Source organism: Bombina bombina, chromosome 5 (genome assembly GCF_027579735.1).
Source record: "Bombina bombina isolate aBomBom1 chromosome 5, aBomBom1.pri, whole genome shotgun sequence".
Lineage (NCBI taxonomy): Eukaryota > Metazoa > Chordata > Amphibia > Anura > Bombinatoridae > Bombina > Bombina bombina.
In genome coordinates, this window is record NC_069503.1 from 136,293,497 (window position 1) to 136,318,883 (window position 25,387).

At 39.6% G+C, this 25,387-nt stretch overlaps 1 protein-coding gene across 3 annotated transcripts in view; it reads left to right on the forward strand.

Annotated features, from left to right (window-relative positions):
• The window catches only part of NBEAL2 (neurobeachin like 2), a 496,796-nt gene that overhangs the window by 314,382 nt on the left and 157,027 nt on the right, over window positions 1-25,387 (forward strand). For all 3 annotated transcript variants that reach the window (XM_053713715.1, XM_053713717.1, XM_053713716.1), the window contains one exon: window positions 11,283-11,436. In XM_053713715.1, the coding sequence (XP_053569690.1) occupies window positions 11,283-11,436 (154 nt within the window). The remainder of the gene's footprint in view (window positions 1-11,282; window positions 11,437-25,387) is intronic.

Genomic DNA, 25,387 nt, shown 5'->3' on the forward strand with positions numbered 1-25,387 from the left:
CTTTATGGCTTAAAACTTGGAATGCTGATATGTCTTCTAAGTCTACTTTGCTTTCCCTTTCTTTCCAAGGTAATAAATTGTTTGGTTCACAGTTGGATTCTATTATTTCAACTGTTACTGGGGGGAAAGGAACTTTTTTACCACAGGATAAAAAATCTAAAGGTAAATATAGGGCTGCTAATCGTTTTCGTTCCTTTCGTCAGAATAAGGAACAAAAGCCTGATCCTTCCTCTACAGGAACGGTTTCTGTTTGGAAACCATCTCCAGTCTGGAATAAATCCAAGCCTTTTAGAAAGCTAAAGCCAGCTCCCAAGTCCACATGAAGGTGCGGCCCTCATTCCAGCCCAGCTGGTAGGGGGCAGATTACGATTTTTCAAAGAAATTTGGATCAATTCGATTCACAGTCTTTGGATTCAGAACATTGTTTCACAAGGGTACCGAATAGTTTTTATGATAAGGCTCCTGCAAGAAGATTTTTTCTTTCTCGCGTTCCTATAAATCCAGTGAAGGCTCAAGCGTTTCTGAAATGTGTTTCAGATCTAGATTTGGCTGGAGTAATTGTGCCGGTTCCAGTTCTGGAACAGGGTCTGGGGTTTTACTCAAATCTATTTATTGTACCAAAGAAGGAGAATTCCTTCAGACCGGTTCTAGACTTAAAAATATTGAATCGTTATGTAAGAATACCAACATTCAAAATGGTAACTATAAGGACTATTCTGCCTTTTGTTCAGCAAGGGCATTATATGTCCACAATAGATTTACAGGATGCATATCTGCACATTCCGATTCATCCAGATCATTTTCAGTTTCTGAGATTCTCTTTTCTAGACAAGCATTACCAGTTTGTGGCTCTGCCGTTTGGCCTAGCAACAGCTCCAAGGATTTTTACAAAGGCTCTCGGTGCCCTGCTATCTGTAATCAGAGAACAGGGTATTGTGGTATTTCCTTATTTGGACGATATCTTGGTACTTGCTCAGTCTTCACATTTAGCAGAATCTCATACGAATCGACTTGTATCATTTCTTCAAGAACATGGTTGGAGGATCAATTTACCAAAGAGTTCATTGATTCCTCAGACAAGGGTAACCTTTTTAGGTTTCCAGATAGATTCAGTGTCCATGACTCTGTCTTTGATGGACAAGAGACGCCTGTAATTGGTTTCAGCTTGTCGAAACCTTCAGTCTCAATCATTCCCTTCGGTAGCCTTATGCATGGAAATTCTAGGTCTTATGACTGCTGCATCGGACGCGATCCCCTTGGCTCGTTTTCACATGCGACCTCTTCAGCTTTGTATGCTGAACCAGTGGTGCAGGGATTATACAAAGATATCACAATTAATATCTTTAAAACCGATTGTACGACACTCTCTGACGTGGTGGACAGACCACCATCGTTTAGTTCAGGGGGCTTCTTTTGTTCTTCCGACCTGGACTGTGATCTCAACAGATGCAAGTCTGACAGGTTGGGGAGCTGTATGGGGGTCTCTGACAGCGCAGGGGGTTTGGGAATCTCAGGAGGCGAGATTACCAATCAACATTTTGGAACTCTGTGCGATTTTCAGAGCTCTTCAGTCGTGGCCGCTTCTAAAGAGAGAGTCACATGTGTGGTATATGTCACAACCGTGGCATATGTCAATCATCAAGGAGGGACTCACAGTCCTCTGGCTATGAAAGAAGTATCTTGAATACTTGCATGGGCGGAATCCAGCTCCTGTCTAATTTCTGCGGTTCACATCCCAGGTATAGACAATTGGGAAGCGGATTATCTCAGTCGCCAGACTTTACATCCGTGCGAATGGTCTCTTCACCCAGAGGTGTTTCTTCAGATTGTTCAAATCTGGGGACTTCCAGAAATAGATCTGATGGCTTCTCGTCTAAACAAGAAGCTTCCCAGGTATCTGTCCAGATCCAGGGATCCTCAGGCGGAAGCAGTGGATGCATTGTCACTTCCTTGGAAGTGTCATCCTGCCTATATCTTTCCGCCTCTAGTTCTTCTTCCAAGAGTGATTTCCAAGATTCTAAAGGAGCGTTCGTTTGTTCTGCTGGTGGCTCCAGCATGGCCTCACAGGTTTTGGTATGCAGATCTTGTTCGGATGGCTACTTGCCAACCGTGGACTCTTCCGTTAAGACCAGACCTTCTATCGCAAGGTCCTTTTTTCCATCAGGATCTCAAATCATTAAATTTGAAGGTATGGAGATTGAACGCTTGATTCTCAGTCATAGAGGTTTCTCTGACTCCGTAATTAATACTATGTTACAGGCTCGTAAATCTGTGTCTAGGAAGATATATTATCGAGTCTGGAAGACTTACATTTCTTGGTGTTCTTCTGATCATTTTTCTTGGCATTCTTTTAGAATTCCTAGAATTTTACAGTTTCTTCAGGATGGTCTGGATAAAGGTTTGTCTGCAAGTTCCTTGAAAGGACACATTTCTGCTCTTTCTGTGTTGTTTCACAGAAAGATTGGTAATCTTCCTGATATTCATTGTTTTGTACAGGCTTTGGTTCGTATAAAACCTGTCATTAAGTCAATTTCTCCTCCTTGGAGTTTGAATTTGGTTTTGGGGGCTCTTCAAGCTCCTCCGTTTGAACCTATGCATTCGCTGGATATTAAATTACTTTCTTGGAAAGTTTTGTTTCTTTTGGCCATCTCTTCTGCTAGAAGAGTTTCTGAATGATCTGCTCTTTCTTGTGAGTCTCCTTTTCTGATAAGGCAGTGTTGCGAACTTCATTTAAATTTTTACCTAAGGTTGTGGATTCTAACAACATTAGTAGAGAAATTGTGGTTCCTTCATTGTGTCCTAATCCTAAGAATTCTAAGGAAAGATCGTTGCATTCTTTGGATGTAGTTAGAGCTTTGAAATATTATGTTGAAGCTACTAAAGATTTCCGAAAGACTAGTCTATTTGTTATCTTTTCCGGTTCCAGGAAAGCTCAGAAGGCTTCTGCCTTTTCTTTGGCATCTTGGTTAAAGTCTTTGATTCATCATGCTTATGTTGAGTCGGGTAAAACTCCGCCTCAAAGGATTACAGCTCATTCTACTAGGTCAGTTTCTACTTCCTGGGCGTTTAGGAATGAAGCTTCGGTTGATCAGATTTGCAAAGCAGCAACTTGGTCTTCTTTGCATACTTTTACTAAATTCTACCATTTTGATGTGTTTTCTTCTTCTGAAGCAGTTTTTGGTAGAAAAGTACTTCAGGCAGCTATTTCAGTTTGATTCTTCTGCTTATATTTCAGTTTTTTTCATTATAAGATTGAAACTTTATTTTGGGGTGTGGATGGTTTTTCAGCGGAATTGGCTGTCTTTATTTTTATCCCTCCCTCTCTATTGACTCTTGCGTGGAAGTTCCACATCTTGGGTATTCATTATCCCATACGTCACTAGCTCATGGACTCTTGCTTATTACATGAAAGAAAACATAATTTATGTAAGAACTTACCTGATAAATTCATTTCTTTCATATTAGCAAGAGTCCATGAGGCCCACCCTTTTTATGGTGGTTATGATTTTTTTGTATAAAGCACAATTATTCCAATTCCTTATTTTTTATGCTTTCGCACTTTTTTCTTATCACCCCACTTCTTGGCTATTCGTTAAACTGATTTGTGGGTGTGGTGAGGGGTGTATTTATAGGCATTTTGAGGTTTGGGAAACTTTGCCCCTCCTGGTACGAATGTATATCCCTTATGTCACTAGCTCATGGACTCTTGCTAATATGAAAGAAATGAATTTATCAGGTAAGTTCTTACATAAATTATGTTATATACACTGGGCTGTCCTTATCTGGGCGGTGCCAGGAGGTATTATGGCTGATAACCCACAGATATACATAGGGCTGTCCTTATCAGTGCCATACCAGGAGGTATTATGGCTAATAACCCACATATATACATATAACTGTCCTTATCAGTGCCATACAATGAGGTATTATGGCTAATAACCCACAGATATACATAGGACTTTCCTTATAAGTGCCATACCAGGAGGTATTATGGCTAATAACCCACATATATACATATAACTGTCCTTATCAGTGCAATACCAGGAGGTATTATGGCTAATAACCCACATATATACATATAACTGTCCTTATCAGTGCCATACCAGGAGGTATTATGGCTAATAACCCACATATATACATATAACTGTCCTTATCAGTGCCATACCAGGAGCTATTATGGCTGATCACCCACAGATATACATAGGACTGTCCTTATAAATGCCATACCAGAAGGTATTATGGCTGATAACCCACAGATATACATATGGCTGTCCTTATCAGTGCCATACCAGGAGCTATTTTGGCTAATAACCCACATATATACATATGGCTGTCCTTATCAGTGCCATACCATGAGGTATTATGGGTGATAACCCACATATATACACTGGGCTGTCCTTATCTGGGCGGTGCCAGGAGGTATTATGGCTGATAACCCACAGATATACATAGGGCTGTCCTTATCAGTGCCATACCAGGAGCTATTATGGCTAATAACCCACAGATATACATATAACTGTCCTTATCAGTGCCATACCATGAGGTATTATGGCTAATAACCCACAGATATACATATAACTATCCTTATCGGTGCCATACCAGGAGGTATTATGGCTAATAACCCACAGATATACATAGGACTGTCCTTATCAGTGCCATACCAGGAGCTATTATGGCTAACAACCCACAGATATACATATAACTGTCCTTATCAGTGCCATACCATGAGGTATTATGGCTAATAACCAACAGATATACATATAACTGTCCTTATCAGTGCCATACCATGAGGTATTATGGCTAATAACCCACAGATATACATAGGATTTTCCTTATAAGTGCCATACCAGGAGGTATTATGGCTAATAACCCACAGATATACATAGGGTTGTCCTTATCGTTGTTGTGTCAGGCAATATTATAGCTAATAAAGTAGAACACCTACTCAACAGAGGACCCTGGTGCAAAACTTTTTTGGACCCCCAAAAGGTAACTCAGTAGTAAGGAACAGTAATAATTTACATGCTCCTCTGTATAATGTTTTTGCGGATGGATAGATAGATGGACCTGCAATCTGTACTAATAAAAGGATCTCCTGCATTAGGATTGTATACGTTCTGGACACACCTATGTACAGGGAGTGCAGAATTATTAGGCAAATGAGTATTTTGACCACATCATCCTCTTTATGCATGTTGTCTTACTCCAAGCTGTATAGGCTCGAAAGCCTACTACCAATTAAGCATATTAGGTGATGTGCATCTCTGTAATGAGAAGGGGTGTGGTCTAATGACATCAACACCCTATATCAGGTGTGCATAATTATTAGGCAACTTCCTTTCCTTTGGCAAAATGGGTCAAAAGAAGGACTTGACAGGCTCAGAAAAGTCAAAAATAGTGAGATATCTTGCAGAGGGATGCAGCACTCTTAAAATTGCAAAGCTTCTGAAGCGTGATCATCGAACAATCAAGCGTTTCATTCAAAATAGTCAACAGGGTCGCAAGAAGCGTGTGGAAAAACCAAGGCGCAAAATAACTGCCCATGAACTGAGAAAAGTCAAGCGTGCAGCTGCCAAGATGCCACTTGCCACCAGTTTGGCCATATTTCAGAGCTGCAATATCACTGGAGTGCCCAAAAGCACAAGGTGTGCAATACTCAGAGACATGGCCAAGGTAAGAAAGGCTGAAAGACGACCACCACTGAACAAGACACACAAGCTGAAACGTCAAGACTGGGCCAAGAAATATCTCAAGACTGATTTTTCTAAGGTTTTATGGACTGATGAAATGAGAGTGAGTCTTGATGGGCCTGATGGATGGGCCCGTGGCTGGATTGGTAAAGGGCAGAGAGCTCCAGTCCGACTCAGACGCCAGCAAGGTGGAGGTGGAGTACTGGTTTGGGCTGGTATCATCAAAGATGAGCTTGTGGGGCCTTTTCGGGTTGAGGATGGAGTCAAGCTCAACTCCCAGTCCTACTGCCAGTTTCTGGAAGACACCTTCTTCAAGCAGTGGTACAGGAAGAAGTCTGCATCCTTCAAGAAAAACATGATTTTCATGCAGGACAATGCTCCATTACACGCGTCCAAGTACACCACAGTGTGGCTGGCAAGAAAGGGTATAAAAGAAGAAAATCTAATGACATGGCCTCCTTGTTCACCTGATCTGAACCCCATTGAGAACCTGTGGTCCATCATCAAATGTGAGATTTACAAGGAGGGAAAACAGTACACCTCTCTGAACAGTGTCTGGGAGGCTGTGGTTGCTGCTGCACGCAATGTTGATGGTGAACAGATCAAAACACTGACAGAATCCATGGATGGCAGGCTTTTGAGTGTCCTTGCAAAGAAAGGTGGCTATATTGGTCACTGATTTGTTTTTCTTTTGTTTTTGAATGTCAGAAATGTATATTTGTGAATGTTGAGATGTTATATTGGTTTCACTGGTAAAAATAAATAATTGAAATGGGTATATATTTGTTTTTTGTTAAGTTGCCTAATAATTATGCACAGTAATAGTCACCTGCACACACAGATATCCCCCTAAAATAGCTATAACTAAAAACAAACTAAAAACTACTTCCAAAACTATTCAGCTTTGATATTAATGAGTTTTTTGGGTTCATTGAGAACATGGTTGTTGTTCAATAATAAAATTAATCCTCAAAAATACAACTTGCCTAATAATTCTGCACTCCCTGTATAGACTGTCTGCTATGGGACCCAGCACTTGTGCCCTGGGGCCACTGCGTCTGCTTCACTAATGGTAGTTGTGCCCCTAGGCTAATAATCCACAGATATACATAGGGCTGTCCTTATTGTTTTCATGGGTATTATGGCTAATTACGCTTGATATACAGTACTGTGCAAAAGTTTTAGGTAGGTGTGAAATGCTGTAAAGTAAGAAAGCTTTCAAAAACAGAATTAATAATTGTTTATTTTTATCATTTAACAAAATGCAAAGTCAGTGAACAAAAGAAAAATCTAAATCAAATCGATATTTTGTGTAACTTTAACACAGTATCAGATCTTCTAGATACTCTTGCACACAGTTTTTAAGGAACTTGGCAGGAAGGTTGTTCCAAACATCATGGAGAGCTAAACACAGTTCTGTGGATTTAGGTAGCATCAGTTGCTTCTGTCTCTTCATGTAATCCCAGACAATCTCAGTGATGTTGAGATCAGTGCTCTGTGGATGCCATTGCATCACGTCCAGGACTCCTTATTCTTTTTTACCCTGAATGTTTTGAATCATTGTCATGCTGCAGAATAAATTTGAGGCCCAATTAGATGCCTCCCTGATGGTATTGCATGATCGAATAGTATCTGCCTGTACTTCTCAGCATTGAGGAAACCATTAATTCTGACCAAATCCTCAACTCCATTTGCATAAATTCAGCCCCAAACTTGCAAGGAACCTCCACCATGCTTCACTTTTGCCTGTAGATACTTTTGTACTGCTCTCTTCCGCTACTGTCAAATATTTTACATTTTGACTCATTAGTCCAGAGCACCTGCTGCCATTTTTCTGCACCCCAGTTCCTGTATTTTCGTCCATAGCTGAGTCGCTAACTCTTGTTTCCATGTCAGAGGTATGGCTTTTTGGGCACAAGTCTTCCATGAAGACCACATCTTACCAGATAGTAGATGGGTGTATTAGGGTCCCAATGTTTTTTGCCAATTTTGAGCTGTTGACACTGCTGGAATTCTTCTGATTGGGAAGGGAAGTAAGCATGATGCTGCACTAAGATTCCTTGACCGACCACTGCGTCTACAGCTCTCAACGTTGCCTGTTTCTTTGTGCTTTTTCAAAAGAGCTTGGACAGAACATCTTGAAATCCCTCTCTGCCTTGAAATTTCTGCCTGGGAGAGTCCTTGCAGTATAACTACCTTGTGTCTTGTTGCTGTACTCAGTCTTGCCATGGTGTTTGCTTTTGGCATTAAAGTTTCTTCAGCAGCCTAACCTTGTTGTCAGTTTGGGTGTTCCTCACCCAGTTATATGCCTCCTCCACAGCTGTTTCTGTTTCAGTTAATGATTCTGTTTCAGCCTACATATTAAATTGATGATCATTAGCACCTGTTTGGTATATTTGTTTAATCATATACTTGACTATATGCCTACAAAATCCCTGACTTTGAACAAGTGTAACTAGAAGAATTGATGCTGTTTTGAAGGTAAAGGGTGGTTGCACTAAATATTGATTTGATTTAGATTTTTTATTTTGTTTCCTCCCATTGAATTTTGTTAATTGATCAAAATAAACTAATTAACTAAACATTTCTATTTTTGAAAGCATTCTTAATTTGCATCACTTTTTCTTTCATGCCTGCCTAAAATGTTTGCACAGTACTGTATATAAGGCTGTCCTTAGCGTTGTTGTGCCCGGAGGTATTATGGCTAATAAATCACAGATATACAAAGGGCTGGCCTAATTGTTGCAGTGTCAAGTAGGTATTATGGATAATAACCCACAGATATACATAGGGCTGTCCTTATCGTTGATGTGCCAGGAAGTATTATGGCTAATAACCCGCAGATATACATAGGGCTGTCCTTATCGTTGATGTGCCAGGAAGTATTATGGATAATAACCCGCAGATATACATAGGGCTGTCCTTATCGTTGATGTGCTAGGAAGTATTATAGCTAATAACCCGCAGATATACATAGGGCTGTCCTTATCGTTGATGTGCCAGGAAGTGTTATGGATAATAACCCGCAGATATACATAGGGCTGTCCTTATCGTTGTTGTGCCAGGAAGTATTATAGCTAATAACCCGCAGATATACATAGGGCTGTCCTTATCGTTGTTGTGCCAGGAAGCATTATGGCTAATAACCCGCAGATATACATAGGGCTGTCCTTATCGTTGTTGTGCCAGGAAGTATTATGGCTAATAACCCACAGATATACATAGGGCTGTCCTTATCGTTGATGTGCCAGGAAGTATTATGGCTAATAACCCGCAGATATACATAGGGCTGTCCTTATCGTTGATGTGCCAGGAAGTATTATGGCTAATAACCCGCAGATATACATAGGGCTGTCCTTATCGTTGTTGTGCTAGGAAGTATTATGGCTAATAACCCGCAGATATACATAGGGCTGTACTTATCGTTGATGTGCTAGGAAGTATTATGGCTAATAACCCGCAGATATACATAGGGCTGTCCTTATCGTTGATGTGCCAGAAAGTATTATGGCTAATAACCCGCAGATATACATAAGGCTGTCCTTATCGTTGATGTGCCAGGAAGTATTATGGCTAATAACCCGCAGATATACATAAGGCTGTCCTTATCGTTGATGTGCCAGGAAGTATTATGGCTAATAACCAACATATATACATATGACTGTCCTTATCGTTGATGTGCCAGGAAGTATTATGGCTAATAACCCGCAGATATACATAGGGCTGTCCTTATCGTTGATGTGCTAGGAAGTATTATGGCTAATAATCCGCAGATATACATAAGGCTGTCCTTATCGTTGATGTGCCAGGAAGTATTATGGCTAATAACCAACAGATATACAAAGGTCTGTCCTTATCGTTGATGTGCTAGGAAGTATTATGGCTAATAACCAACAGATATACATAGGTCTCGCCTTATCGTTGATGTGCCAGGAAGTATTATGGCTAATAACCCGCAGATATACATAGGGCTGTCCTTATCGTTGATGTGCTAGGAAGTATTATGGCTAATAATCCGCAGATATACATAAGGCTGTCCTTATCGTTGATGTGCCAGGAAGTATTATGGCTAATAACCAACAGATATACAAAGGTCTGTCCTTATCGTTGATGTGCTAGGAAGTATTATGGCTAATAACCAACAGATATACATAGGTCTCGCCTTATCGTTGATGTGCCAGGAAGTATTATGGCTAATAACCAACAGATATACATAAGGCTCTCCTTATCGTTGATATGCCAGGAAGTATTATGGCTAATAATCCGCAGATATACATAAGGCTGTCCTTATCGTTGATGTGCCAGGAAGTATTATGGCTAATAACCAACAGATATACAAAGGTCTGTCCTTATCGTTGATGTGCTAGGAAGTATTATGGCTAATAACCAACAGATATACATAAGGCTCTCCTTATCGTTGATGTGCCAGGAAGTATTATGGCTAATAACCTGCAGATATACATAAGGCTGTCCTTATCGTTGATGTGCCAGGAAGTATTATGGCTAATAACCCGCAGATATACATAGGGCTGTCCTTATCGTTGATGTGCCAGGAGGTATTATGGCTAATAACCTGCAGATATACATAAGGCTGTCCTTATTGTTGATGTGCCAGGAAGTATTATGGCTAATAACCAACAGATATACATAAGGCTGTCCTTATCGTTGATGTGCCAGGAGGTATTATGGCTAATAACCCGCAGATATACATAGGGCTGTCCTTATCGTTGATGTGCCAGGAAGTATTATGGCTAATAACCAACAGATATACATAAGGCTGTCCTTATCGTTGATGTGCCAGGAGGTATTATGGCTAATAACCCGCAGATATACATAGGTCTCTCCATATTGTTGATGTGCCAGGAAGTATTATGGCTAATAACCCGCAGATATACATAGGGCTGTCCTTATCGTTGATGTGCCAGGAAGTATTATGGCTAATAACCAGCATGAAATACATAAGGCTGTCCTTATCATTGATGTGCCAGGAGGTATTATGGCTAATAACCCGCAGATATACATAGGGCTCTCCTTATCGTTGATGTGCCAGGAGGTATTATGGCTAATAACCCGCAGATATACATAGGGCTCTCCTTATCGTTGATGTGCCAGGAGGTATTATGGCTAATAACCCGCAGATATACATAGGGCTGTCCTTATCGTTGATGTGCCAGGAAGTATTATGGCTAATAACCAACAGATATACATAAGGCTGTCCTTATCGTTGATGTGCCAGGAAGTATTATGGCTAATATCCCGCAGATATAAATAGGTCTCTCCTTATTGTTGATGTGCCAGGAAGTATTATGGATAATAACCCGCAGATATACATAAGGCTGTCCTTATCGTTAGGACAGTAACTTCTCTTGTCGACCTGTCACCCTAATGTTAATAAAGTAGCCAGTTTTTAGCTTGTTTTCTCAATTAAAAGAAAGTGTGTAGTGCCCAGGAGCATGTATGTTTAATACTTTATTGAGTATTCCCCAGTGATTTTGCCACATCTCGCTTTCAGGGTTGGCTTTCCAGACTTATATTTCTCATTTCTGGATCATGATTCTCTTGTGTACTGACTTAGCAACATTATCTTTGCAGAGTACAGAAAGAAGATCAGATCACAGCTGATAATATGAAAACCGTTCAGATGTCTCTCTTCAACCTGACTAAGGATTTCCTCTCCAGGAACCCTAATGCTGAAGATCTTCACTGTATACTGAACTACACGGCAGCTGTCAATGAGGAGGAGCAGGTATGTAATAGGGTCATTCGTCCCTGTGTGAGCACAAGTTGCATGTTGTACAATCTAAGCTGACTCCGTGCGCACCATTGTGAGCTCAGGATTAATACACGCTAATATTATTTTACATTTCTTAGCTCTAACTAGATTTATCTAAGCAGCATATTTTCTTTTTTTAAAAAAAAACAGAATTTATGCTCACCTGATAAATTTTTCTTTCATGGTGGTGAGAATCCACGAGACCCTGATTTTTGTTTTGATCCCATATTTCTACCCTGCTTTGTTCTTCCTGCTCTTCTTTTTTTCACAGCTATACTTCAGACTGAGGGGAATAAGGAGGTAGGAAGGATTACATCTCTTGATATGTTGGTAATTTTTGTCTGCCTCCTGGTGGAGTGGATTTTAATCCCAAATGTCAAGGCTCGGGGACTCTCACCACCGTATGAAAGAAAATGCTTTATGTGACCTATATGAAATTAGGATATAGTACCTGACTCTTAAAACTGTAAAGCGTAGATTGCCCCTCCGTATGGTAACTGAACACAATTAACAAACGTATCAGTATAAGTTAAAGGGACGTTGTTCTCGTTTCTGCCTGAAAGAGCATATATCAGATGCTTTACATTTCTTTGTTTATTGATAAATGGATATTCCTCAGCTAAAATAAATCAACTTGTTTCATAAGAGTTGTATCTAGCAACCTGTTATTATTCAATACCTAGATATCATTTGTGCACAAATTGTACTTTGTTTGTTTAATTTTTATTTAATACATTTACTAATATTATTCATGCAAAAAATAGTTAACATATTTAGGGCTAGATTACGAGTAGCGTGCCGTGCTTGTGTGCAAGCGATAAGGGGTTTATTGCGGCTCTTTGTGCGAGTTGGAAGTAGCACGTGTATTGCGAGTTGAAGTAAATGTGTTCACTTTAACATTTAAAAGTTGCAATCAAAACAACACTCATACAAATTATAAAAAAAAAATATTACATAAAAAAAAGTTACTAGGGTTCAAAGATATGAGGTCTCAGGTGTTAAAAAAAAAAAGGCAGGCAAAGGGCTTTAATGGGATATTAAATCCACATTTTTTCTTTCACAATTCCAATAGAGCATGCAATTTTAAGCAACTTTCTTATTTACTCCTATTATCAGTTTTTTCTTCTTCATTCTCTTGATATCTTTATTTGAAAAGCAGGAATGTAAGTTTAGTAGCCAGACCATTTTTGGTTTAGCACCTGGGTAGTGCTTGCTGATTGGTGTCTAAATGTAGCCATCAATCAGCAAGCGCTATCCAGAGGGCTGAACCAAATATGGCCTGGCTCCTAAGCTTACATTCCTGCTTTTTAAAATAAAGATACCAAGAGAATGAATAAACATTTATAAAATAAGTAAATTAGAAAGTTGCATAAAATTGCATTCTTTATTGGAATTGTGAAAGAAAAACTGGCACTCTCTGGTCTTTCCAAAAAAATATTTTACTGTGAAAGTAGTGACGTTTCGGGGAAAAAGTACTGTATCCCCTTCCTCAGACACAGTGTATACAAAGTGCAAACAATATATAACAAACATTACACAAACCCCACCCCCCAATTAGGACCAAAAATACGCCAAAATGTAGTCATGGTAAACACCCTATCACATAGTTAACAAATATACGGCCAGATTACGAGTTTTGCGTTATGAGGGGTGCGGTACTAACTTGCACTTTATTCTCACCACTAACTTTCCTACAGTGCTGGTATTACAGGTTTTTACAAACCCAGCGTTAAAAGGCAAGAATTGAGCGTAGAGCAAAATTGTGCTTAATACCGCACTCCAATACTTTTTTTCAGCCGGCTCTCCCCATTGATGTCTATGGGGAAATCGTGCACGAGCACGTAAAACCAGCGGTGAGCTGGTTTTACGTGCTCGTGCACGATTTCCTCATAGACATCAATGGGGAGAGCCGGCTGAAAAAAAATCTAACACCTGCAAAAAAGCAGCGTAAAGCTCAGTAACACAGCCCCATTGATTCCTATGGGGAAACAAAATTTATGTTTACACCTAACACCCTAACATGAACCCTGAGTCTAAACACCCCTAATCTTACACTTATTAACCCCTAATCTGCCGCCCCCGACATCGCTGACACCTACATTATACTTATTAACCCCTAATCTGCCGCTTCGGACATCGCTGCCACTATAATAAACATATTAACCCCTAAACAGCCGCACTCCTGCCTCGCAAACACTAGTTAAATAGTATTAACCCCTAACATCGCTGCCACCTACCTACATTTATTAACCCCTAATCTGCCGCCCCACTATACTAAATTTATTAACCCCTAAATCTAACCCTAACACCCCCTAACTTAAATATAATTAAAATAAATCTAAATAAAATCTACTGTTAATAACTACATTATTTCTATTTAAAACTAAATACTTACCTATAAAATAAACCCTAAGCTAGCTACAATATAACTAATAATTACATTGTAGCTAGCTTAGGGTTTATTTTTATTTTACCGCAAGTTTGTATTTATTTTTTATTTTTTTTAATATTTATTTTTTATTGAAGAAAAGAGATACAGACATTTTAGATAGTGAATACAATACAGCAGATGATCATGTCATGTCTGACTTTGAATGTACAAAAATATTGAAAATCCTCCTCATTTTTTTTTTAATGCTTTCAGACCCCTCATACAGTAATACAGATCTCTCTTGGACCTTTTCTGATGATTACTTGAGGCCAAGGGGGTTAATGTTATGTATACATAAAGATTACAAAGAAAAACAAACAAACTGCATCCTTTAAAAATAAACATAAAATGAAGAAACTACCTGTTTCCTAAAAATTGTGATAGATGCATGAGTCAGGACTGGTTGCTATAATAACACATATCACACAAAAGTGAGCAGCTATAATATACAAACTGGAAACTGCAAAACTTGGTAAAATAGATAAATAATTATTTCCCTGAAAATATAATCTAAATGAGAAGTCCTGAACGGATAAAAATATAGACTCTTAACAGATTGTCATACATCCCTCTCTGAACATACAAATATGGCACAGACCCTGATTTACAACACACATTACACACAATTTTAAACTTTCTTTTAAGACTTAGTTCTTGTTGTTGTCTTTAATGGTTGATACTTGGTTCCCCGGCCCCAGACCATATGGGGGGGGGGGACCCATCTTGTTAACCTTTTCCTTCCAAGAACTGAGGCTACATACATAGTATAGATCCCTTTTGTCAAGTGTAAAACTATGTCTCTCTAGAGGCCACCCCCTAAACCCCACAACAAACATATTAATTATAAAAGGGCATTAATGTTGTTACTGTGCCTCTTACAGATTGTCGTTGTGTACATACATCCAAAACCTGTCTGCACTTTATATAAAACAACACCAGGGATGCCGGATTATTCAGAACTTAGAAAAGCAGGGAAGTGCTGAGATCTAAACATACTCTAATATCTTTTAAACAAACACACTCTTTATAAGAAAAACACATAATTGAGAAACAATTAGCATATTTGGGCCAACAGTGTTAGAACATATATGACAGTGCCAAACTTTCCTCAGTTTGGCTTCATGAAGTCCCTGCAGTAGTCCCTGCTATACTGATTATTAGAGTTCCCGTCATCTGAGTGATGAGACACAGCCACCTGCAAATGTAAATTCTCAGATGTTGTGCATGGTGTATTATCCGAAGGTGTGATGGATCGGACTTTTCCTTTATTCTCCCAGCTAGACCCTTCCTTCATGCGAAGTGCACCAGACCTCGGTATAACACAGGTTGAGGTATTGAGCTTCCTAGAATGTTTAAAAGCTATAACATGGGGTACACTGTCGGCTTGCTTTTGCTGAGACAGCGGATCATCATATTGAATTGTGTCGGCATTTTGGTGTAAGTGGATCATAGGTGGTCTATTCATCGCCCGAGACAGATGCACTCGTGGTGAGACTTGCAAAGGTGTTGCTTTACTAGTGTTGATCTCTTTCCTTCTTAGAGTGGAGGAGACCACGGGGGTGCCTTTTGCCGCGGCCCCATCCCCCCTGTATATCACCTCTGCCGCTTCCAGCTTATTCCTTGTGTTAGTCTCAGACAGCTGCAATGTTATTAGGAAGTCCCATGGAGCCCTCTGTATTAGGTCTTTAAAGCGGTGTTCTATTTTTTCTAAGATGTCATCTAAACGAGACATGCAGCTAGAATCTTTCTCGGCAGCCATGTTTGTTGCGTAGTGGCAAATGTCCGTTAGTCTTAGGCTCTCTGCAATAAAAAGATCCTGCTTGTGTCACTGAGCTGTGAAATTGTAAATGTTCTCTCTGTGACCAGTCCTGACTAGAAACCTCGGAAGACCGAGGAGGTAGCGATGCCTGTCGTGAGCCGCCGCTCCAGACCTTTACTGCCCAATCTTGTGCTCCAGCTTCACAAATACAGCGACTAATATGTGTTGTTATGTTCCATCTACTAGCCCACTAGTGCTGGTCACTTTATATGTCCGTTCACTGTGTTGATTATCCTGCACCGGCGGATTGTTGGATATTCAGCAAGAGCACTAAGAAAATGCGACCGTCCACAGTCGCAGTTCGGACACGCCCCCAAGTTTGTATTTATTTTAACTAGGTAGAATAGTTACTAAATAGTTATTAACTATTTACTAACTACCTAGCTAAAATAAATACAAATTTACCTGTAAAATAAAACCTAACCTAAGTTACACTAACACCTAACACTACACTACAATTAAATAAATTACCTAAATTAAATAAATTAAATACAATTAGCTAAATTACAACCCCCCCCACTAAATTACAGAAAATAAAAAACAAATTACAAGATATTTAAACTAATTACACCTAATCTAATAGCCCTATCAAAATAAAAAAAGCCCCCCCAAATGAAAAAAACCCTAGCCTAAACTAAACTACCAATAGCCCTTAAAAGGGCCTTTTGCGGGGCATTGCCCCAAAGAAATCCGCTCTTTTACCTGAAAAAAATACAAACAACCCCCCCAACAATAAAACCCACTACCCACCCAACCAACCCCCCAAATAAAACCCTAACTAAAAAAACCTAAGCTCCCCATTGCCCTGAAAAGGGCATTTGGATGGGCATTGCCCTTAAAAGGGCATTTAGCTCTATTGAGGCCCAAAGCCCTAACCTAAAAATAAAACCCACCCAATAAACCCTTAAAAAAACCTAACTCTAACCCCTGAAGATCCACTTACAGTTTTGAAGATCCGACATCCATCCTCAACGAAGCCGGGAGAAGTCCTCAACGAAGCCGGGAGAAGTCTTCATTGAAGCCGGGAGAAATGGTCCTCCAGACGGGCAGAAGTCTTCATCCATCCGGCATCTTCTATCTTAATCCATCCGGCGCGGAGCGGGTCCATGTTCAAGACATCCGACGCGGAGCATCCTCTTCTTCCGACGACTACCCGACGAATGAAGGTTCCTTTAAGTGACGTCATCCAAGATGGTGTCCCTTATATTCCGATTGGCTGATAGAATTCTATCAGCCAATCGGAATTAAGGTTGAAAAAATCCTATTGGCTGATGCAATCAGCCAATAGGATTGATCTTCAATCCTATTGGCTGATCCAATCAGCCAATAGGATTGAGCTTGCATTCTATTGGCTGATTGGAACAGCCAATAGAATGCAAGATCAATCCTATTGGCTGATTACATCTTTTACCTGGAAAAAAAAATACAAACAACCCCCCCCAACAGTAAAACCCACTACCCACACAACCAACCCCCCACATAAAACCCTAACTAAAAAAAACCTAAGCTCCCCATTGCCCTGAAATGTGCATTTGGATGGGCATTTATATTGTAGCTAGCTTAGGGTTTATTTTATAGGTAAGTATTTATTTTTAAATAGGAATTATTTAGTTATTAATAGTAAGTTTTATTTAGATTTATTTTAATTATATTTAAGTTAGAGGGTGTTAGGGTTAGACTTAGATTTTAGGGGTTAATAAATTTAGTATAGTGGCGGCGACGTTAGGGGCGGCAGATTAGGGGTTAATAAATGTAGGTAGGTGGCGGCGATGTTAGGGACAGCAGATTAGGGGTTAATAATATGTAACTAATGTTTGCGAGGCGGGAGTACGGCGGTTTAGGGGTTAATATGTTTATTCTAGTGGCGGCGATGTCCGGTGCAGCAGATTAGGGGTTAATAATTTTATTTTATTGTTTGCAATGCGGGAGGGCCTCGGTTTAGGGGTTAATAGGTAGTTTATGGGTGTTAGTGTACTTTTTAACACTTTAGTTATGAGTTTTATGCTACAGCTTTGTAGTGTAAAACTCATAACTACTGACTTTAGAATGTGTTACGAATGTGCTACGGGATAGGGTGTACCGCTCACTTTTTGGCCTCCCAGGACAAGCTCGTAATACCGTCGCTATGGACGTCCCATAGAAAAAAGACTATACGCAATTTGTGTAAATTAATTTGCGGTAAGGCCAAAAAAGTGTGTAGTGCCCCTAAATCTGTAAGACTCGTAATACCAGCGGTAGTAAAAAAGCAGCGTTATGAGGCTTAATGCTGCTTTTTTACTCATAATGCAAGACTCGTAATCTAGCCGATAGTGTGTAGTTAATTACAGCAAAGCTAATGCACAAATCTGTCTGAGCTTAATAATAAGTGCATGTGAATAAGATATATGTGACATGTATCATGTAGCTAGAACAATATGGTCTGCATGAGAGAACAGGCACAACATAGCGAAACAAGCAAACAATGAAATGCACATTAGCATGTTAGCATGCGTATCTTACTTTGACCGCAACTTAATCACTATACAGCAAATTTCATATACTATACAGACAATGCGAGAAAACCTGTTGTACATAAATGGGGCTCTGTAAAGCCGTTGTTAGTTACGGAACCGTTACAGCCTGATCAGAAAACATAATCAAAGTACTTCTTGAAAGGGCTAACACAATAAAAGACACTAGCAGCTATCTGAGCAGACACATCACGTTCAAAATGCTGGTTCATGAAGCATATTTAGATATACTTCATGTGCACATGCATTTTTACTAAAAACAGTGATAACTTTTACTGGAAGAAATCTTACTAATGCAAGTGTATTGCAAAAATGCTTCTGTGCAAAAGAGAAATGCATTAACTTGCATTTTAATTTTGTCTGAAATGTCCCTTTAACTGTTGCTTTTTCATACTTTTTATATAATATTTTTGAAGACAATGTCCCTTTAACTTATTCTTCTTGGATACACACTGCACTATAGAGGAATCCTCTCTGTTCTGGCAGTTGACCAGTTTCCAGATTAACAATATATTTTTCTTTCACATCTAACTAAGCGATAAGGCTGCCCAGACGGCAGTCTATGTTTAAACACTACAAACCCCCAAGCTAAAGTTACAAAAAATAAAAAAGTAAAATTACAGAAAAAAATAAACACAGCTATCCAAAAAAAAATAAAAATAAACCTAAACTAATACCCCTATAAAATAAAAAATTAAACCTAAACTAATACCCATATAAAATAAAAAATCCCCCCAAAATAAAAACACCCCCTAATCTAATACTAAACTACCAAAAGCCAATTAAAAGGTCCTTTTGTAGGGCATTGCCCTAAGTTAAACAGCTCTTTTACTTACAAAAATTACCAATTGCCACCTATCAGTAAAAAATCCCCACCCACCAAACCCCCCCAAAAAAAAAACCTAGCACCAAATAAACCCGAAACTACCCATTGCCCCTAAAGGGGCATTTGTATGGGCATTTCCCTTAAAAGACCATTCAACTCTTTTACTGCCCTTAAAAGAGCAATCGGCTCTTTTTCAAGCTCAAAAAAACCCTAATCTAAAAAAAAACACCCCAAAAATTAAAATAAAAAAGCCTAAACCTAAGCCCCAAATAGGTACACACTGTTCCTGAAGTCTTCTTCCAGATGGATCCATTATCTTCTATCTTCATCCGGAGTGAAGGCGGCGCAGAGCTTTGTTATCGATGCCTGGATCCTCAGCGACGGTCCTCAATGGCGGCGGCGGCGTTCCTCGGTGGCATGGAGGCTCCTCTTCATCTGATGTCCATCGTAGACTGAAGATTTAATGCAAGGTACCGCTATCAATTTGCGGTACCTTGCATTCCTGTTGGCTGAAATTTTGAAATCAGCCAATAGGATTAGAGCTACTGAAATCCTACTGGCTGTTCAAATCAGCCAATAAGATTTCAGTAGCTCTCATCCTATTGGCTGATTTCAAAATTTTAGCCAATAGGAATGCAAGGTACCTCAATAAATATGGGTACCTTGCATTCAATCTTCAGTGTGCGACGGACGATCACATGAAGAGCAGCCTTAACGCTGCCGAGGACTGCCGCCGTTGAGGACCGCCGCTGAGGATCCAAGCATCAGGATACAGCTCCGCACCTCCGCTCTGCGCCTTCACTCCGGATAAAGATAGAAGATGATGGATCCGTCTGGAAGAAGACCTTCTCCGCCGGACTTCAGGAACAGTGAGTACCTATTTGGGTCTTAGGTTTAGGCTTTTTTATTTTTATTTTTGGGGTGTGTTTTTTTTTTTTTTACATTAGGGTTTTTTTGGGCTTGAAAAAGAGCTGATTGCCCCTTTTAAGGACAGTAATAGAGCTGAATGCCCTTTTAAGGACAATGCCCATACAATTGCCCCTTTAGGGGCAAAGGGTAGTTTAATTTTTTTAGTGTTAGGTTTTTTTATTTTGGGGAGTTAGGTGGGTGGCCGTTTTTTACTGTTAGGAGGGACTTGGTATTTTTTAGAGGTAAAAGAGCTGTTTAACTTAGGCCATTTTAAGGGCTATTGGTAGTTTAGATTAGGGGGTGTTTTTATTTTGGGGGGCTTTTTTTATTTTCATAGGGATTAGCTATATAAAAAAATATTTTTGATAATTTTGTTGTAATTTAATGTTAGTTTTTTATTTTAATTGTTATTTTGTAGTTATTGGGGTTAATTTAGGGAGTGTTAAGTTAGGGGTTTAGTAATTAAATTAGTTATTTGCGTTCTGAGGGGTTGGCGGTATATGGGTTAAAATATTAGGGTTATTGTGATGTGGGGGTTTTGCGGTCTAGGGGTTAATAGGTTTATTAGGTTTATTGCGATGTGGGGGTTTGATGGTTTAGGGGTTAATAGGTTAATTAGGTTTGTGATGTGGTGTGTTGGCGGTTTAGGGGTTAATATTTTAATTATGTTATTTGCGGTTTAGGGGTTAATAACTATTATTTTGCGATGTGGGGGTTAACGGTTTAGGTGTTTGTTAACACTTTGTGCGGGAGGTTAGATTTTTTTGCTGTACTTCGTGCGGTTACATGTTTTTATTTTTATTTCTTGTGGGCAGTCACGTGTTTTTTAGTTATTTCATGTGGGCGGTTGCGTATTTTTTTTTTTTTATTTTTATTTTTTTTTAACGCTGGATTCTGAAAATTGCAGGGTGGTGAAAGAAAACATACCAAATTTGTAATTGATCTATTGAAATTTGTGTTGGACAATAATATCTTCATCTTTGATGCAAAATGCTACAAACAGAGACAAGGTACTGCCATGGGGGCCACATGTGCACCAACTTACGCCTGTTTACATCTTGGTGGCTGGGAGAACCAAATTGTATTTGGTGAACACTCGGATGTAGTTGATGCACATGTGGCCCTCTGGATCAGATATGTTGATGATATTTTGCTATTATGGGATGGCACTGAGGATGAATTGATGAAATTCATTTCTCTTTTGAACTGTAATGACCGTAACATTCTTCTCACCTGTAATCACGACTTAAATTCAATTAATTTTTTGGATTTGAAAATTAGTAAAAAAGAAGGGAAAATTGAGACAGAAGTCTTTCGGAAACCGACGGCAACAAATAGCCTCCTCCTGGGATTGAGCCACCACCCCACAAATTTGAAAAAAGGCATCCCTTACGGACAATTTCTGCGGCTTCGCAGAATATGTTCTGATGACAAAACCTTTAAAACACAAGCAAAAGAGATGGCGACCCGATTCCATGATAGAGGCTATTCTAAAAGGTGTGTCAAGAGAGCTCTCTATAGAGCCTCCCAACACCAAAGAAAAGACCTGTTATACAAAAGTAAGAACAGGGATGACACAAATGAAGAAAACAAGATCAGGTTCATCACCAAATATAATGCCCATTGGAGCAAAGTAAAAGACACCCTGAATAGAAATTGGCATTTATTAACTAATGATACAACACTTCACCAATATGTAGGAGATTATCCTCAGATGACTGCAAGGCGATGCAGTAATTCAAAAGACATTTTGGTTAAAAGTGAATTTAACAAAGTCCCAACCTATAACTGGTTGGAACAAAATGCACAGAAAATTGTAGGCAGCACCCCATGTGGCCACTGTGTCTGCTGTCAATATATGCAGAGAAGTAAAACTTTTGATACAAATACAGGGCATATATATAAAATCAACTCTTTTATTAATTGCTCCACAAAAGGAGTTATATATTTACTTTATTGCTCCTGTAAAAGTTTTTACGTTGGTAAAACTTTTAGAGAACTTCGTTCTCGAATTTCTGAACACAGGGACGATATTAAAGACTGCAATATTGACAGCCCTGTGGCAAGACACTACGCGCAATTTCATGAATCAAAAACTGATGATTTGTATTTCATTGGAATTGAATCTGTAAAACTTAGCATGCGTGGCGGGGATATTGATAATATCCTACTACGCAAAGAAACAAAATGGATATACAAACTCAACACCTTAGCACCTCATGGCCTCAATGAAAAATTAGAGTTTGCTTCATTTTTAAGTTAATCCTCAGCGGATATATGCACATATCTCTGTGTGTAATTATATGGTCTATGGTAGTATCAAAACTATTAATTGAACATAATGGCGTAATTGTAATACTAAAAAATACAATCCCTATCATGCAACCCAAACATACATACATATATCAGTAAAATAATAGATTAGATGAATAACAAACTTTTCTAATGTATCGAATGGAAGTATGAATGTATGAGTGTTTAATCACAAATGTATCCCTGTAAATAACCCCTTGCTGTTCTGATCTACAAGAAAGTAAAGTGTTGCGATAAGTATCAAAGCCGTCTTGAGTGACAGATCTCTCTGCTAATGGCAACAATTCCCTTTGCGGCCAAATTCCTATAAATCAGCACAGCTACTGACGTGACGTCAGCACCCGGAAGAAGCTCCATGCTGCTGTATTGAAAGGAGTGAAACAAGCTCTAAGACTCATCGGTTTGCAGCACTCGTTCAGAGGACCTTTTGCCTGACTGTGGTCTACCCCTTGTCTAATCCAGAAGATTCAGCGTCTCAGGAGCTACGGCTAAGGGTAGAGCAACCGCGTGAAAAAGACAGGTATTCAAATGAACTGTTATTTATCTGCACTATATATATGCCTGTGAAAAAGACGCGGCGAGGTTAAGCTCCCCTCGACTCCTGACGACCTCACGCTATTACTTGCATTTAGACACGAAGGGGTTAAGACTGTATTCACCTGGTCCGTGTATCTCTGGGGACACGCACTACACTTTTGGATTACAAATTTATGCAATCTATACATGCATTAATGTGATGAACATTTGCCTATTTTTGTATACTGGTGCACCAGTCTCCTTCACGGCCCATCTGTTATTTTTATGCATCCTTGATATCCCCTGTATGTATGTGACCTGTATGTTTGGATGTATGAATTCATATAGCGTAGTTTTATTAAACTCATTTGTATTTCAAGAATTCGCCTTTTGTCTCCTCTTTTATTGCATACAGTTGTGCTCTTTTTTGCCTAGACTTTTAGTAACCTGTATTTTAGGTTTCTACTCCCTTTTTCACGTTGTTACACATTTACCATTCTAGGATGCACCTATATATTTTGATTGATTAATTAAGAGTGCTACTTACCCTATTTATGTGGTGAAAGAATCCACCTGCATCCAGGAGGTTTCTTTTGGCTGTGTGCGCAGCCAACATTCTTTTGGCTGCCTCGCGCAGCCAACATTCCTGTTGAGGATGCATGGGCAACTGGCGACACCGACGGACACGTTACAAATGCGATAATAGTATAGATTTGTAATGATAAAGTAAAAATTCATGAAAGGCTTTTTTAACGCTTATTTATTTTTAATGACACGATGAGTCCACGTATCATTTAATTACTTTTAGGAATATAACACCTGCAGGATGCGGCAAAGAGCACCACAGCAAAGCTGTTAAATATCACCTCCCTTCCCTCCCACCCCAGTCATTCTCTTTGCCTATGTTAAGTGCAAGGAGGTGGTAAAGTTAGGTGTTAGAAAAGTTTCTTCAATCAAGAGTTTATTATTTTAAAGTAGTACAAGATTGTGCTGCTTTGTCCTGGGGTGTAGCCGCAGTCCATATCAGTCTCTTCAGTAGAGCAGTGATGGCTTTAGAGCAATGGGAACTTGTGGGACATAATTCTCACTGCGCCTCCCATATATTTTATGCTGCCCTACTTATGAAAGCCTGAGGGGAAATGCTCAGTCTTTTTAATTTCCACAGGTCTATGTGAGGGAGAGGACCTCTCAAGCCTGGTGAGCTGCCCTGCTGTCGGGCAGATTTGTGAGGTAAGTGCTGACTTTATTTCTGGGAAGGCAAGTCACTCAGAAAAGGTGGGCACTTTATTTTCAAAGAAAGAAGAGGCCGTTTTAAAGCACTTTATTTTCACAAAGGACATTTTAACTCTCCTTACTGGAGAGGACTCTTAGACAGCAATGTTATGCAGGCACTGGGGCTGAGATAGCTGCTTATTATTTAAAACTCTGGTGGTTCCACTTCTCCCGGCGGTTAAACTTTAAAAGATATACCGACCGGGAGATTGTTATTTTGAGACGCCCATGAGGGGCGGAGCTAAGTGAGGCGGTAATCTCAGAATTACGTGCCATTTTCTTGCATCTGAGAGCAGAGGAGACTGAGTTTCAGGGACTGACTAGAAACGCATGGTTTCCTGGAAGCATGCGATTCTAGGATTGGAACTTGACTAAGATCGTCTCCTGCTGAAGTCCGGATCGTTTAGGCTACTAAAGGGACTAATCTCCGGTATTGCAGGGCAGGTAGGCACCTCAGCATAGAGCTGAGGTGTAGAGATGTCTTTATTTTCTATTATTTAACTGTATACAGCATTCTGCAGTTTAGAGTAAAAAAATTGCGGTTAAAATTTTAAAGAGACAGTAACGTTTTTTCTCAATTTTTCTTTTTATTAACAATTGAACTTATTATTGCTAATTTGATCCATTAGCAATGGACCAAGAGGCTTTGCAAATTGTCACTTGCTCTTTGTGTTTTGATGCCATTGTGGAACCACCAATCCCTTTTTGTTCCTCATGTATTTAGAGGACTTTAAATTATAGGGATAGACTTTTTTTCTGAGCCAACATGTTCCAAGGTGGATGTTGTTCTGGAGTCTATTGACAATGTTCAATTTATGCCGCAGCTCTCTCCTCAAGCGTCCCAAAGTTTACCGCCCACACAAGCAGTGTCCTGCGCTTCCTCTCTAACTCCTTCTGGGGTTACGTTGCAAGACATTGCATATCTCATGTCTTCTGCAGTTTCTGATGCGTTGTCTGCTTTTCCCAGGGAAAGTGTAAGAGGAAAAACAGACATTCAGTAAGCAAGGTTTCTCATGCAGTTGTTGCTATTTCGAATGCCCCCTCCCAGAAGCCTGAGGAGGAGGATACCTTAGTAGCATCTGAAGGTGAAATTTCCGATTCTGACAGTGTAATTCCTCTTGCTGATACTGAAGTTGTATCTTTCAGGTTCAAGCTAGAACACCTCCGTCTGTTACTCAAGGAAGTTTTAGCTACATTGGACGACTGCAACACCACGGTTGTAGTTAATCCTAAGAAATCCAGTAAGCTAAACAAATATTTTGATGTACCTTCCTTGGGGGAGGTTTTTCCTGTACCACATCGAGCTACTGAGATCATTGCTAAGTAAG